Raw genomic sequence first — 17,849 nt, forward strand, 5'->3', positions numbered from 1 at the left:
AGGATAGATGAAATAAATGAGTAAAATTGATTATAAAATAATGCGCAATTGAGTTCTCAGATTTATCGTGAAACTCTGAGTGAGCAGAAAATCCGATGTGTGTATGCAAGAGAAAAACGAGTTGTTCAGCGGCTATTGAAAAGAAAGGATGCTTCTAATTCTTGTGAGAAACATTCAAGAGTGCATTAACCGGCGGATTCGACAATGGCGCAGTTGAGACTCCTTCCGCCAGGTAAGTAAGTGAAGTTTATGGAAACAAATAAGGATAATGTTCGATGCTCCGTTCAAGAGGAGTGTGAAAACATTTGAAGGGGCAGAGCACCGACGCAAGGGCGGAGCTCTGATGAAAGAATTGATGAGGAGAGATGGCCGACTGAAATGAAGGAGCTGTGACGCAAGAGCAGAGCTCTGAAAAAACATTTTTGGCATAAACAAAACTACGAAATAGGAAGAAAAACTTTGAAAAAAAGAAAATAATATTCTGAAAAAAAAAACATTTTTAACATAAACGAAATTCCGAAAGAGGAGAAAAGCTTTGGAAAATTCAGAAACGAACAAAGAAAAAAAAAACATTCGGGAAAAAAATGGATTACTAAAAATGAAAAAATAAAAGGATATTCATGAAAAATCAAATCGGATACGATAATTTCAGACGAACGGACAGAGCATAAATAAAACTTTCATCCGTTCATCAGAAGGAAGGAGCTCTGGCGTATCGATTCGAGATCGGGTACCGTTTTGGTCCGAAATCGCACGAAAAATGAATCACTTTCGGACGAGGCAAGTCCTGTCAAGAAAAACTGACCGATTTCAAACAAAAGCCGAACCTAATCGTAATGACAACCTTCATTTTTGATAGTAATCGATCCCATGGAACAATCGCTGCCGATCTGGGAAATAGAAAGAATGAAAAATTAAGCTGATTATGTTGGATGATGTTTTAAATGGAAGAATGCTCTCTATGTATTACTACTGTGTACATTGTAATGAAAAGATTAGTTCAACATTTCTAATATTAAATTTTGTTGTCATATTTTTTGACCTAATAAAGGCTTTATCATATCCACAATACGGACATCTAAAAAATAAATACAAAAATTAGATATTCATCATGCTTGATAGTAGAAGAGGAGATGAATGTAGAGGATAGATGAAATAAATGAGTAAAATTGATTATAAAATAATGCGCAATTGAGTTCTCAGATTTATCGTGAAACTCTGAGTGAGCAGAAAATCCGATGTGTGTATGCAAGAGAAAAACGGCAGTTGTACAGCGGCTATTGAAAAGAAAGGATGCTTCTAATTCTTGTGAGAAACATTCAAGAGTGCATTAACCGGCAGATTCGACATGGGAACATGAGAATGGGGATACTTGACCTCCTTTTCTTATTTTCTTCATATCTTTTTGGGAAAATTTAGCAACTCGCCGTCTTTAGCATTTTCTGACAGCGTGTAATTTACAGTTAATGTGCTCCAAAAGTCAGAACGATACATCAATTCGTAGAAGAACTAGAAGCATTTTTCGTGAGACTAAAAAAAAGATTTTTTAAGTTACAGGAGACTTGATCCTTTACTGAAGAAGACCTGATCTTTAATTCAGGGTTCCCTGACCCTAGGCCAAATTCTAGCAAAATCCATAGATAAAAGGTCCGTTGACTATTTTTTTGTCATATTGATTCTCATTTCAAAGTTTGTGAGTATCGGACAAGAGAATTCTAAAAGTCTGTCTACTACCCTAGGGTTATTGCATACTGTAAGTCGTAATTTTCTAGTTTTTAGATAAGTACAGTATTTTAAGTCTTTTTTAACAGGTAGTTACTGGATAACATTAGTTTTTGGACCAATAAAAGTAATTTCGTGATAATCAATTATCAAGATTAAGATTCAGAAGAGAAATATATCCTTTTTTTTAAAAAAAATGAGATTTAACTATGGATTTAAAAATATTGCAATATGCAGTTCATATAAAACTCTAACGATTGATGTATTGGAATATATATTTTTATTATAATTTTTTCATACGGGAAAAGGAATTCAAATCACATTTTGTTGAATTTTCCAAACAAAGTTCAATAACTCGAAAAATAAAATTGGCTTGTGATATAGCTCAGTTGGCAAGTCTGTTGCTTCCTGAGCCGATGTTCGCGAATTCGAGCCCAAAAGTAAATATCGAACACAGTTGTACCGGATAAGTTTTTCAATATTTGTCCGCCAACTGGAACGTTGATAAAGTCGCGAATGCCATAACGATGGTAAAACGACTATAATCGAAATAATAAAAAAAAAAAGAAAAATAAAATTTTATTTTTTTTTTTGAGACAACAGCATTGTTGTTTTGTTCTATTTGGCACATCTATCTCTAGATCGTTTGATATTTGTAAGACATCCTGGTTTTGAGATAAAGCGAAATAATCAAGTATCCCCCAGGGATCAAGTATCCTAATTCTCCCCTACTGCTTGTTTTATGGATATTTTATTCACCAAATCTTGAAATATTTCAGTTTGAATATGAACATGCACGGAGTTTAGGACTGCGCAGAATTACGGCCGGTTACGGTAATTGATAAATCCTCTACAGCTGAATCAACTTCACATTAACGTTATTTTGTTCGTAGTTATCGATGTTGATTAATCAAAAGTAAGCGTTCAACCAACAATCTGTGATATGGAAGAGCCAACCATCCGAATTTTGATAACAACCTGTAGAGTTTTTATCCGTGTAACGATTCTTCAAATTTTAAACTGTTTTTGATGATTTTTTTCTCTTTTTTAGAATTTTATTTACACATTACAAACCTTTACATTCGAAAAAAAAAAATCAAATTCTCGAAAAATATATGGAAAATGGCCTAACACAACAATGTAAAAGCCTTTTTTTCTCGAAATAAGCATTTATGCACTCATACCCTTTTGGGTCCAAGAGCCTCATACATGTATAAGCTTAATCTTCCATTTTAGAAAAAGTGTTTTTTAAAGAAAAATGCTAAGAATTTTAATCAAATTGGACATATAACTAAAAAAAAAGAGGCTTTCCCTTGGAATCTTTTAAGATAAAAAAACTGAATTGTATGTTTCATTAAAGTTCATATGATTCGTTTCATGAATATTGATTTTTTTTTATGAGATTTAAAACAATTTATTTTTTACATTAAAAAAATACGGAAAAATCTTGCTTCTGGTTCGTTAGTGCATATCACCCTTATCAGCTTGCGTGCGATTATAGCAGAGGCTTGCATAAAAGCTTGAAGCCAAAAAGTTGCACACGAGCTTCTTAATGTTGCGTTCAAGTATATGGCCGTTACGCCTGCCAAACGGTTAAACACGTGGATAAAAATTCCAATCCATGAATGGATTGACGTTCTGAAACGAGCAAACGAGAGTTGTTTTCTAAAAGCCATTTGAAACTTGAAAATCAAAACTTGATTGAGGATTGGCGTCCTTTTTTTTGTAACGAATTGTGATTCCGTTTTTAATGTGGGATTTGGGTTTCAAATGAAAGCGACCATGAAAAATGGATAGGTTGTTTATTGAATATTGAATGTAATATTCGAAGAAAACAAGTTAAGTTGGCTCATGTTTTCAATCTATCAATGTTTTATAAGGGAAGATATTTAATTGGATCTGTATCACTTGGAAAAACTTTTGCATCAAATTACCCAAAATTTCTGTGATGGATTTCTGTGATGGATTTCTGTGATACTGTTTCCATTAATTTCATTGAAAAGTCATAAAACATTGGATCATTTTTACTTTTTTTTTTTGAACCAAATCAATTGACATTACCAATTTTTCATATTTTTTTCAAATCATAGTTAGAAATACAAAATTTACATTGATGTAAAAAATGATGAATGAAAATATGTTTACAATTTAGAAAATTTGTGAATATTTCCAAAAATCTGTGTTCCTTGACATAGATTCTTTGATAAAAATTTGCTCAAAATTTGTAAAAATTGTAGATTATTCTGTTTTTCGGCAACCTTGGTTATAATTCCAAAATGTCATTTGACTTCATTAATTGATAATGTGCTGTCATCAAGATAAATCAAACCAATATGTTCTTACTATGTGTTCCCATTTTATTATATAATTTTTTTTTACTTTTTGATGTAACTCATCATCATACCATTAGTAACATGTCTTAAACCTAATGTTAAATTCGACTTAATGAATACTTCAACTACACTACACTACACTATTCATTGCTTCTTTCATATTGTTCGTATAAGCTAGAGCCGCACTATGTTCAACAGTCATGTCAATCGAGAATATTTCTTATACACTTAACCTATGGGAGGAAGCGTTCAGTTTTGCTTTTGGGTAGAATGATTTTTATATTTTTTATAAGTCGAATAAAAACTTTTTTTTAACGACGTTAGACGCTATTCTAGAATTTTCATAACTCAGTTTACTGTCAACTGGTAACTTTTTTCTCTTAAACTCGAACAGATTAGATAAATTTTAAACTAGGTTAATTTCCTTTTCTATATTGTGAATCATCATATGACTAACGTGATTAAATTTCTTTGTAATTCCATTTTGTCTACTCTTTAGCTTTCTGTGATTAAATATTCATGGTGGATAAACTTTCAATTTCAGAGATTTGCTAACCGTTAAATTGTTTATTTTCCTACAACATTCTACTGTTAATGATTTGATTTGAATAAACTTTATGCAATAATAAGTTGATACATATTACCTTTTCTAGTGAGTCACAAGTCGTGACAAAGTTTGAATAAGTTTGGTGTTCAGTAAGTTAGTTTTTGTTTCAATTATGAATTTGTTATCACTTGTTTCGAAACAAGTGAACAAAATCGATCTCCTCAGATCTCGGTCAATTTAACTCTAATTGTAAACAATAATAAAAAAAAAAAGATCAACTACTGGAGGCTTCTCTCGTTCAGGAAGTGTGAGATTGTGTGCTTTGGTGCTTTAAAAACGTTGACTCCTATCAGTCTGGTACAAGTTCCGCTTTACCGGGGCGCTGAGTAAAGCAGGTTGTCCAGGTTGTGCATTTGGGTGTTTTGGGTGGGCGCGCCATGTCCGGGACGGCCCCAGAACGTGGACCACGCCTCGAAGTGCTGTCGGCTGCTCTCGAAGTCTGCCGTTCGGCTGTTTTGCGTGTTCCGTTGCTTCTGGCTCATCTGGAAGCAAAGCTCCTGCAAGTACTGATCTCCGCAGCGATTTCTGCAACAACGAGACATGTCGGTCAGGTGGGGAAAACAGAGAGAGAGAAAGAGAAAACATATTCAGATTATTCACGTTGCCCCGCAGTAGGGTATGTCGAATTCACACTGTTTTCGAATTTTTAAACGTCTCTAGTCTACACAGTTTTCTTTTGGGTCGATACCAACTTGTGATTTTTTTCCGATTTTCAAAAATCAATTAAGGGACATGGGTTTTTGTCAAAGTTTTGTATAGGAAAATGCTAAAATTTTTCGGAAAAGTCACTTTTTTCAGCTCTGTCGCGACTTGACTCAATCCTGCAAAGCGATTGAAAACGAATGCAAAAAAAAATTCGTTCCTGAGAAATTTGGTTTTTATTCGTTAAAGGAATCTAGCAACACTGCCGAAAAACTCGTTCAGCGTTAAGAAAAATTATACTATGATGAGAACGTTGTTGACTTCAAAGTCTTGGAGATGATCAGACAAACTGAATCACATTTTTATTGGGTAACCGGCATATTAGAGTCATCAGATACACTGATTTAGAAAAATTTAGCCCTATAAACCTTATCACTCCTCAAACGGGGTCTTATGAAAGCGTTACGAAATCAAAGTCAACCAAATGAACCTATTATCGAAACATCAACTGGACTCGGTAGGCTGTGCTTGTGAGTGACGGACACGTTTTTTTGGAGCTGACAAATCATAAAAATTTAAAATCAAGTGTTGAAGAAGAATCAGTTTTTTTTTATTTATATTTGGATAGTTCCCCGGATTTTGCGAAGCAGGAAAGCTGATGCCACCAGATTCAAATGACTCAAATCAGAACGACTAGATGTAGCAACTCTTCAAGCGACGGCGATTCAACCTTCAAGAGTGGAACAGAGGGATCCGGAACCGAATAAGACGGATGAGTATCGTTCTTTTAGTGGGGGAGAAGGGGGGTCATTGCCAAAACGATTGTCAAACATAGTTTTAAAAAAACTTGTGAAATTTTGATAAAAAAGAACTTTGAAAAGTGTTCTTTCTTAGCTTAAGACATTTTTTTTTAAATTTAAAACATTGTAAATGGAAAACTTGTTTTATTCTGTAAATGAATGCAAGCAGTTTTGCATACAAAATGCAGTTCAAGCTTATTTACGGTGTCCTTTCCAACCCCAGAGCACACGCCTTCTTTACGTTCAAACACACGTATATTCCTCTCTGGTTGGACCAAAAAAATCATCTAGTGAAACAATTCGTTATGAAAATAAATTTCCGTCACATTCACTAGGAAATCCAATTCGACGTTCGATATTTCATTTTTTATGACTTTGGTAAGATAAAATTTAAAAAAATTGTCGTTTTCAGCATTCTTTGATTAATTTCCATTTTTATCAGAACATAGCACAGCGTTATTATATTCGGTATATTTTTCCTATTTTCGATTTTTTTTCCCTATGAGACTGGTATGAAAAACGAAGGGTACGTCCACGGTTCAAATTAGAGTTAAATTTAACAGGTTCCAGATGATATGAAATTGTGATGCAAAAGAAGTGAATGGATTTCAAAGAACCGGAAGTGACAATTCAAAGGAACCAGGATACCTATATCTATCATTGCGGATGATTATTTCATTGCAGCATCGATCCCATCATTTCACGTTATCTATGAACTCAACAGTAGTAATGCAAAATTCGAAAAAAAATGCTTAAAAAAGTTCCTCAATGAAAATGTTTTTCGTAGAACAAAAGTTTTTTGTAATCATATAAATAACTACAATTCTGTGAATTTTTCAGCAGAACGTGAATATGGATTTGAAAGGGTTTAATAACATCAAATAGAGGAGGGTGAGGATACTTGATCCCTGGGGATACTTGATTCCTTAACTATATCTCGAAACAGGAATGCCTTACAAACATCAAGTGTTCTAGAAAAATGTGCCAAATAAAACAAAACAACAGTGCTGTTATTTCAACAAATTTTCATAATTTCATTTTTCGAGTTATAGAACTTTGTTTGAAAAATTTAACGAAATGTGATTTGAAGATCTTTTTTTATCGATTTAAAATGTATCTCACTCTCACATGAAAAAAAATATATAAAAAACATATTTATTCCAAAATGTCAATTGTAAGAGTATAATTTGAACTTCATTATGACATATTTTCAAAGCAATAGGAAACTCTCAATTTTATTAAAGAAGAAGGTTTCCAAAATGTATGGTATGGGTATACTTCATCCCTAGAGTCCAAAATGATATATTTTTCTTCTTAATGGATCGTGATCATTGGTTATCATGAAATTACTTATATTTGTCCAATAACTAATGTTGATAGTAATTTTCTGTTAAAAGGGACTAAAAATACTATATTTATTTAAAAATCAGAAAATTACGCTTTTAAGTATGCAATAATTATAGGGTAGTAGACAAACTTTTGGAATTCTCTTTGTCTGATACTTACTAACTGTGAAATGAGAACTAATATGGCAAAAAATAGTTAACGGAATTTTGTCTTCGGAAATTACTAGATTTTTGCCTAGGATCAGGGCACCCTGCATTAAGGACCAAGTCTCCTGTAACTTAAAAAATATCACACTTAAAAAATATCACTTTTTTAGTCTCTTCGTGATGCGTCTAGTTTATCTACGAGTTCATGTATTGTTCTAACTTTGGGAGCATATAAACTTAAAATTATACGCTGTCAGAAAATGCAAAAGACGGTGAGTTGCAAAATTTTCCCAAAAAGATATTATGAAAATAAGAAGATTGGATCAAGTATCCCCATTCTCTCCTAAAGTTCTTAATCTGAACAACTCAATCCACACACTCATTCTCAGATGTCAAAATGCAGCTACCTTGCTAAGGTTTCAAAAAAAAATTTAAGATTATTAGTTGCTTAATATACTTTGTTCACGGGAATATTTTAAGTTAACAGATTCCATACCTGTGATAAGCCTGCGCTAACCACATGGAAAATCTGGTTTTTCACAGCCACGCTGTTGCTCTGCATGGATTTTAACACGTTCGTCGCCATGGGACCCATATTCGGGTAACGGGTGTATTTCCTGGGAGGCCCCGTCACACCAAAAACGTGTGACGCTCTCTTACTCAAGATAGCCGCTCAGTTTAGCCACACGTTGCAAATTTTGGAGTTCTCCCTCTTTACTATCTCGCTTCGAGAATTTATTTGGACCCGCTTACTAAAACTACCAAAACGAAGCTATAATCTGCTGCTTTAAAAAAGTGCATTTAACACGTTCGTCGCCATTGGACCCATAAACGGGTGACGGCTCCTTTACGCAAGATAGCCGCTCAATATTGCCACGTGTTGTAAATCTAGAGCTCTCCCTCTCAGACAACCAACATTTTTATCAAGGCCCTTATTCTGCGCCGCGCGTGACGTAACGATAGTCGAGTCACTTTTTCTACACGTCGCTGTAATCATGGTTATTAAATTAGAAGCTTTGCTGACTTTTGCAGTAAGTAGGCGTGGAGAGCCCGGAGGTTGGTGGTGCTCGTGATCTTTGTTAATAAACATGAGAAAAAAATTGTTCAGGGAGGTAAGATAATTCAATTTCATCAGATTTGATGTCCCCAAGCCAGTTTCCATCAGCGACCGGTGGTTCGGATTGACAATATGATATCCGGCAACCAACCAACCCGAAATTCCAAACCAGCTGATCTCGCTCGAGTTGGTTTCGTGTCCGCGGAAAACTGACAAGATGTTATTGGTAAAGTCTTAAAATATCATTTTTATTTCAAACCCCTCCGAATCCAAAAGGGTTGGGGGCCTCTTCTTCTAATTAATAAAAAATTTGACACAATTTGAACACCTTTTGGAAACTACTGAACAGATCAACGTGAAAATTGGTGTGAAGCCGTTTTTAAGGCCGTGAATGGTTTCAATAATACTTAAAAACCCCTCAGAATCCGAAAAAGGGGGCGGGGATGAAAAAATTGATAAAATTTTAATATTCTTCCAATGATTTTTTTTTAAATTGATGAACGTAAGTGTTTTGACATAATGGATTCATAAATTTACAAAATTAGATTTGTACAAAATAAGATTATATACCGTCAAACGGGGCATCATGCAAAAGCAGGGTTAGATGCAACAACCCTTATTCAATTTTTATTTCAATATACTGTAATAAAGTTATCATTGAATGATAACAAAATGATGATGACATAGTTTTTAACATCGTGAAAGAGTTTTTTAAAGTTTTTGATTCTCATAACAAATTTAAAAATCGAACATAGATGTACAATTCTTTACAATTTTCGATGCCGTAAAAAACTTTACCTCGTATGACGGATTGGCTCAATGATACCACCTACAAACCTTATATAGCTTTCATTATCCAATGCCAACACTGCACTGTTGGTGTATAAATATTTTTCGGACAATCACCAATTTTTTTAATAAATATTTTAATAATTCACTTACCAATCTGGGGCAAAATGCATCAAAATGCAAATCAGAACTAAATCTCATAAATCGCGTTTTCATATGCTGGGATATGATTGTTTTGCATTTTGCGTTTGTTAACATTCAAATTTCATCCATCCTATGATTTTTTTACATGTTTTAAGATAGTAGAATATTTTGTAGTATTTTTTACCCCTAAATGTATGCAGCAGAATAACACTTTTTTCTTTAAAACATTTTTGATAGAAATAATGTATAATTTAATCCGTACAAAACTAAAAATTACTGAAATTGATGCTTTATGCATTATGACATCACAAATGTATCAAAAACTATAAATTTACAAACGTTTTCATTTGATTTTTTATGAATTACAGAGTTTGTTGCAACTTACCCCTTTTTCTTAGTTGGATGAAAATCGCATGATTTTGAAAATTTAAAAAAAAAACTGGTAAAACCAATAATTTTTCTGACTACGTCGATTTGGTGTCCCATCAACCTTAAAACTTTTCATGTACAAGAGGTATGATTATCTGTAAGCATTAAGATTTTAGAAGCCATTGAAGTTGAAAAGGGTTGCATGTTGCCCCAGTTGACGGTAACTTGAGAACCGGTTATGCAAATGGAACCAAATTTGATATGGGAGTGTATTTGGTTACGATAGATGTTCCTGAAATGGTTTAGTGCCCCTCCCTCCTTCAAATGGGGAAATAGGAAGCGGGGGAGGGGGCTTCCATACAATTTTTCCCACAATTCGAGAAATAATCAAGCAAACGGTTATTTGGGTACGAAAAAGGTTTCTATAATTATTTGGAACTCCATCCTCTTCGATTGGGTAGGGGGTCTTCCATACAATTTAATGCATTATTCGATCACTAATCATGCAAATGAATCCAAAATTCACATAGGGAGGTATAAGGCTACGAATCAAGTTTCTACGATGTTTAAGACCCATCTGTCCTTCCACCGAGGGTATGATAAGGGAGGAGGGGTCTCCCTTTATGCATTACTCAAGAACTAATAAAACAAAAAAAAAATCCAATTTATTATGGAAGTATATTCGAGTACGATAATTTTTTTTTGTGTTTCGAGACCTCTTCCTCTCTTCGATGGTAAGAGGGAAGGAGGAGGGAGGTTTTCATACAGCATTTTTGGATCACTTGGGCTTCTTCCTCCTTTCACTGATTCGATAGGAAGGGGGAAGGGGAGCTCCCATACAATTTTTTAATAACTCGAGTGCTAATCTAGCAGATGGTAACACATTGAGAAGAGTATTTAAAAACAAGAAATATTTCTTAGACGATTTGGTTCGCCTCACGCACAGTGGGACAGACCTGACCAAAAATGGATGGCCAAAATCTAATAACTTTTTCAATTCAAATCCTACTACTTTGAAGTCTTCTCAAAAGTTGTTCATCTGATCAAAATCTTTAATTTAATGTAATTTTTTTTTCATCTAGATGTTGTGAAATTTTATCTAGATAACTTTGTATGGCTAATATCCTTATTAACTTGGAAGCTAGTTCGATCGGCGTGAAAGTTTTCATGTAGGGGAAAGTCGGGTAAAACGGACACTTTCAATATTTCGAAAATTACAGTGTTTGGCACAAATCTAATGATGCGAATATGTTCGCCTAAGTGTATTAACACTTTCGAGACCCTTTATTTATCTATAACATAATAAATAATCCCATAATAGTAAACAAAACAAACAAAAACTTTGAAGATCCATTATTTGATGTAATTTTCTCTCCTCATAGAATAGTTCATAATTCGCAAAATTTTCTAAAATTTCAACCGTTTTTAAAGTTAGAGTGTTTATTGGGCTTCTTTTTAACCATCTGGAGGAAAATAAGCGAATTTCGGCCACAGGGTTGTTGTTCAGCAGTTTCAGCAGTTTTGAAAAAAAGTTGCTAAGGCGGGTAAGAAGAACACCTCAAGGTCAGGTAAAACGGACACATCATTTTCTCCAGGTATTTTAAATTTTTCATCGGTTGGATCCTCCATATGCCTTCAAAAGACCTTGGCAAGAGCAATAATCGGTCGAAAAGCACTCACCATCTCAAACAGACTATAAAAACTGTAAAAATAGGATCTCTGGTGAAGAAAGCGACTATAAAATACGGAATTCCGAAACCCCATTGTTTCGCGACTGGACTCGAACAAGTCTGTTTCAGTTTGATTTAAAAACGTTTTCGAATACTTAACCCACAAAAATATCTACTTTTAAAGCAATTTTTGAGGCAAAATGTACCTTTTTTTTATCAGCGTCCGTTTTACCTGACCATTTTTCAAAAGTGTAATTTGCAAGCATATTTTAGATAGCTATAGAAACAGTATTGATAAATGAAACTTACTAATTCCAATGGTTAATGCGATAGTAAACAACCTAAACTGCCCATTTGCACGAAAACTGCGATGAAAATAGCAATATCTGATTTTCTATTACGATTCTACCTTAGGGTTTCCGACCCGACTTTTTCCTAAGGGTTTTTAGGACTTTTAAAAAGTTAAATGATGTTTTGAAATCCCTCCTCTCACAAGAATAAGGGGCCCCCATAAAACTGTTACCTGAATATCTGCACAACTCTTGAATTAATAATGCAGATGGATACAAATTTTTCAAGATAGAAATGCATGTTATTGTAACGCTAGTTTGAGACCCACCTCTTTACTGGAACAAGGAGATTTCATATAAATGGTTAAAAAATTCTACATTTTTAAAAACTAACCAAACAACCACTAAAGATCTAACAACTGGTAGGAACTTGAAAAGGAACAAATTGTTCATTATGATAGCTTAAAACTCATTCCATCTATGAAACGAATGCTTCCATACAAATTAAATATAAAATGTATGTATAACTCGAGAATTCAACAATTAAACCGAACTGAAGTTGGGGTTAGTCTCGTCTTCGGAACATTTTGAACCAAACCTCGGGAAAAAAACTTCATAAAAAATCTGCCAAACTTTCTTCAAACCAATAAAAACACGTGCACGAGGTCAGAGCTCATTTACAGAACAAATAAGTTCTGATAAATAAGCCATAAACTCGTATTTGTACCTTTTATAAGTAGCTAATGAATCAAGTAGGCTGTTGCTTAGTTTGACCGCAATAAAATATGGTTGCATTGTTTTTTTTAAATATCCAACCATTCAGTGTATACATAATTTCTAATTTATTTTTGAGTAAAACTAGAAGATCTAGTTTTTTTCCTTTTGAACGAACGTTGTAGAAACATTTTATAGAAAACAAAAAGTTGAATCAAAAACAAAGTTAGTTAATTGATACTACGCATCTGACCGAAAAGGATTTGGGAAAGTTATAGAAAGTTTATATTCCAAAGAATCTTACCTGCTTGTCTGTAGATAAAAAAAAACTTTTAAAAACCGAAATAGTATTATCAAAATAGCTAAAAGGAAAATAAGTTTTGAAAAAAAATAAATGAGCTGAATTTCAAATTCGATTGAGTTCAAGTTTTTCTAGCAAAAACCAATCTCAAAAGCCATTCAAAAAGTACGAAATTTGTCCCAAAAAATGTTTCACTAAAACGTGAATAACTTTTGAATTGGCAAAAAGTGGCAACTAGTTTTCGTTTTGTTGGATAGCTGAGACTTCCATTTAAATGTTTGAGTAGGAATGAGAGTGGGGTAACATGTTTTCCAGATGTCCGAATATGATGAAAATTCGAATTTTTTTAACGTTATATGTTTATGCTCGCAAAAGAAATTTTTTTTTCAATTCATCAACCTCAAATAAATAAATTTCATATTATTTTGAACACATCCATGCTATTTTTTATCATTTCATCAATGGATAAAATTTGAGTGGAGTATTGAAAATATTTTTTTTTGCGATAAAATGCAACTGCATCAAACCCTAACTTCACCTACGTAGAAAATTTTATGAAACAACGAATTTTAGGATTTGTTTGACAGATTTGTGATCGGTGTAATGTCCAGTTTCTGAAAAGCACAAATTTATCATGAATTTACGAAATTTACAAAAAGGGATTTTGGCCAAGCTTTCCTGCCCCACTGTGTCACGGGATAGGAAAGAGAAAAAAAAGCTGCCATACGTTTGTTTTGATCAATTCAAGAGTTCATCATATAAATCTAATCGAATTTAACCGGGGAGAGTAGGATACAAGAAATAATTCTATGATTATTAAAAAAAACCTTTTCTCTTCCAGAGGGGAACGAGAGAGGGGAAAAGTAATTCCGTACAGTTTTGTGCGGAACTTATCCTAAGTAAATATTCGAGTATCAAAAATGTTTCTACTTTTTTAAAGGAGAAATTCTATACAGTACAGAGCCGGGAATAAGGGAGGTTTTATCGAATTGTTTTTAAAACTTTTCAGGCAAATGAATCTCTATTTTACATGAAAGAATTTTTTTAGGATCCCTCTTATTCTTTCAGAGGAGAAACGGGAAGAAGGAAAGTATCCCAAGTAACACAGATTATGCCAACTAGCATTAGGAAGTTTTATTATGGTTTAATTATGGCATTTTTTTGTGCAGCTCGTTTTATGACGGTTTTATTATGGTCATGCAGAATGCTTATATTTATTTTCAGCCATATGTTTTCAAATGGTTTTGAAAACGCTAATAAAACTTTTATCAAACATACTGTTTTATTTATTTTGAAAGAGTTATGAATGCTTTTTTAAAACTATAATTAAACACAAACTTAGAAGTTTGCTCCAAGTTTTCATTTGCATGTTCTATAATAGCACTCAGAGCCTGATTATTATACCGCCATAAAACTTAGTGACAGTTCTCGATCAAAATGTCAAAACAGGACACGCTCAGATTAGATAGCACATATTTGAATTGGAACTCCCATTTTTACACATTTTTGGTAGGTTTTGCGTGTTGGTTTTGAGTTTAAATTAAAAAAATACATCTTTGAAAACTTGAAATCACCGAAAGTGGTATGAATATCTTTACAATATGAGTATTGAGTGAAAGGGCCCAAATAGTAGGAAAAAATGCTTGATGCCATCATTAATTCAAGATGGCGGCTTCCGCTTTTATTTTCAAAGCTGTAAATTACTGAAAATATCGTGAAACCTTCACAATATGGTTATAAGGTGAAAGTAATAAACGAGTAGAAGTCGAATTTCGTTGCCCGTCGCCATCTTAAATCTAAGATGGCGGCTACCGCTCAACTTAAAAATACTGTAAATGACTGAAAATCGCATAAATCTCTATTATAGGGGTAAGTTAAAAGAAATCAACCGGTAGAAGTTCAATTACGCTATCTTACGCCATCTTGAAATCCAAGATGGCGGCTTCCGCTAAACTTTAAAATGTAGTGAATGACTTAAAATGACATGAAACCCAAATTGGTAGTGGGTGAAAGGGCTTAACGAGTAGAAGTCGAATATTGCTATCTTACGCCATCTTGAAATCCAAGATGGCAGCTTTCTATAAACTTTAAAAATGCTCTAAATCATTGAATATCGCATGAAACCTCCAAAATATGGGTGTTTGTCAATTGGAATAAGCTATAAAAAGTTTATTTTTGCATTCTGACGCTATCTTGAAATCCAGGATGGTGGCTTCAGCTGAACTTAAAAATACTGTCAATGAATGAAAATAGCATGAAACTTCCAAATATATTGTATTGGGTGCTAAGGCTAAATGATAGAAGTCAAATATCTGTTTTCGCGTTTCTCTGAAAATCTGTAAGTGACTGAAAATCCCACAAAAACCACCACAATACAGACCCCGTTCGTTTTTGGCAACATTCGATTTTGGCAACATCGAATTTGGCACATGTGCCAAAATCAGACGGTTAACAGAAACAACATAACCTTATAGTTTTCGCTAGAATAAGACCAATACAATTTAGACATAATAGCATGATAGGAATAAAAGAATTACATAAATGGCAAAAAAAATCAAAAACTATAAACAAAACAAGAAAAGTTCTAAATGCATTAGAAACATAATGAAAAAATAATAAAAGTGATTTAAAATGATCTAAATTGTTTTAAAATAGTAGTTTTAATGTAGTATTACATGAAAAAAGTTGTGTTCAAGCGATTTTCATTGATTAACAGCATTCTAAATTCAGTGGAAGCTGCCATCTTGGATTTCAAGATGGCGTCGGATAGTGAAATTCGACTTTTTCTCGTTTAGCCCTTTCACCCGATACCCATTTTGTTGGGGTTTCATGCGATTTCAAGTCATTTACACCATTTTAAAGTTCAGCGGAAGCCGCCATCTTGGATTTCAAGATGGCGTCAGACAACGAAATTTGACTTCAACTCATGATTTATTCCACGGGTCATTGAAAACCAATCCCTTTTCATTCAAAAAGTCTGCCCTCATTTACTGTACTAATGATAAACAACTCAGAAATGAGGAACTCATCCTAAGCGTTTAATTGGTTGGCTTGCGAGAGAAACGTCAAATCGTAGCTTTTTTTGGGGTCATCATTAAACCATAATAAAACTATGAATTGACTCACGCCATGTTGGTTGCAAAATCGAAGGGTACAAAATGACGCCATGTTGATGGATTCACAATGCAAGCATTGGAAAATATTTTTTCAGGCCTTTTTTCCATCAATCCCATCATGATTGACCATCAGATTTGACGAGGCGCATTTATTTTAAGATACTATTTCATACACATTTTACCTAAAATCTTGACTGGCAGTAGAAAAGACGCTCATTATATGGGTAAAACATTGGTTTTTTAGGTATTAATTTTACCAGATCATATCTGAATAATGCAATCATCATTCATCAACCATTACGGTTGCTGGAAAAAATAAAAAAAAAAATCCGAGAACTCACAGAACCGAAAAAAACAAAAAAATTCATGTTTTATAATAGCTTTTTAAAAGCTTCAGTGACCAATATTGATGACTAACAATGATTGGTCATGATGACGTTCCTAGGATAGGGCCAAATAGCCTGATTTTGGCTTTATTAGAGTCCAGGTGATGTTATAGAATGTGCTTTAGCTTTTTATGAAGATTAATGCTATGGTCCAAACGACATTTTGCTGAACATAATAAAGCTAAAATTGTTACTTGGGATGTATAGCGCAAAAACTTATCAAGAAAATAGAGCCATATGTGTGATGTTATTTGGTCACGAAAAATGTTGTTATGGCAGTTCGTGGACCCTCTCCCCACTGTAGTAGGGGAGAAAGGAAAATAAAAACGAGCTCTTAAAACAAACTTATAACCATTATTCAAAAACAATTTCATATCAAGTTCATAAAAATATTACAATCTTCTTTGTATTCCTATATTTAATAATTTGATGAGAAAGTTCTCATTGTAAAGATATCGAAAAATTATTTATAGTGTAATTTTTTTTAATACAATTTTTTTATTTTTAAAAGGCGTAGTAAAGCACACCGGGTCAGCAAGTTTCCAATAAAGTATGGAATCAGGTAGATTACTCAAATGTTTTCTATCATATTTAAAATTTAATAACGGGTATTGATGTCATATATTGGATCTGAACTGAGTTTTTGAGGTTTAAATCGCAGTTCAATACTCGAATAGCCTTAGTAAACCATCAACATTGCAATATAAATTGTAAATTTTATACAGTACAACATTCCCTCAATAAATCCATGACCCTTCATGTATTGAATTAAAACCTTGATTGGGATCAAAATTTCTTGTTTGGGTTTCTTGAATTCAAACCTCAATTCAAACTTTGATTCGGAACGAAATTTTTTGCTTGATTTCCTTAGTTTCAACTACATTTCGTTTCGAATTTTAATTTTAAATAAATTCCGACTTTGAAAGAGTTATTCTTTATTTTTAAAATTATTTAGTATATTTAATATTTTATATATAATACAATTTAAAATTTTTATTATAAGTTTTCGTGCTGTACTATTTTTGTTCTTTGATATTACTTTATAGGACAATAAAAAATCTGAAATTATTTAAATTTTTGTTCGAAAAAAAAGATTAACTTTTCGTTGATGCAGATTACGATCTAAAGTGAGATTATGAAGAAGTAATGGATGTAGGAAGCAGGGAAAAAAGAGGCGTATTTTTCATCTTTTATCCCACTATTTAAGGTGGTATGGTAAGGACTTATTTTGGACCAGATACATATTGTGGACTTTGTATCCATTTACAAGTGATTCTATCAAAAATTGAAAAGTCATGAAAATTGCTGAAACCCAAACTTTAACTAAACTTGTCCAACATTTAAAATAAATTGAATTATAAGAAAAACAGTGGAAAATGTTGCAAGGTGGTCCAAATTATGTCCCTGCTCCAAAAT

At 33.2% G+C, this 17,849-nt stretch overlaps 1 protein-coding gene across 7 annotated transcripts in view; it reads right to left on the reverse strand.

Moving 5' to 3' along the window:
* Positions 1-4,073: 4,073 nt before the first annotated feature.
* Positions 4,074-17,849, reverse strand: part of LOC129753273 (uncharacterized) — a 60,854-nt gene continuing 47,078 nt past the window's right edge. For 6 of the 7 annotated variants that reach the window (XM_055749094.1, XM_055749082.1, XM_055749090.1 and 3 more), the window contains exon 6: positions 4,074-5,187. In XM_055749094.1, the coding sequence (XP_055605069.1) occupies positions 4,974-5,187 (214 nt within the window). In that variant the 3' untranslated portion in view covers positions 4,074-4,973. The remainder of the gene's footprint in view (positions 5,188-17,849) is intronic. The other variant, XR_008738922.1, reaches the window with a different exon arrangement.

This window comes from Uranotaenia lowii, chromosome 1, assembly GCF_029784155.1.
Source record: "Uranotaenia lowii strain MFRU-FL chromosome 1, ASM2978415v1, whole genome shotgun sequence".
In the NCBI taxonomy this organism is placed as follows: domain Eukaryota; kingdom Metazoa; phylum Arthropoda; class Insecta; order Diptera; family Culicidae; genus Uranotaenia; species Uranotaenia lowii.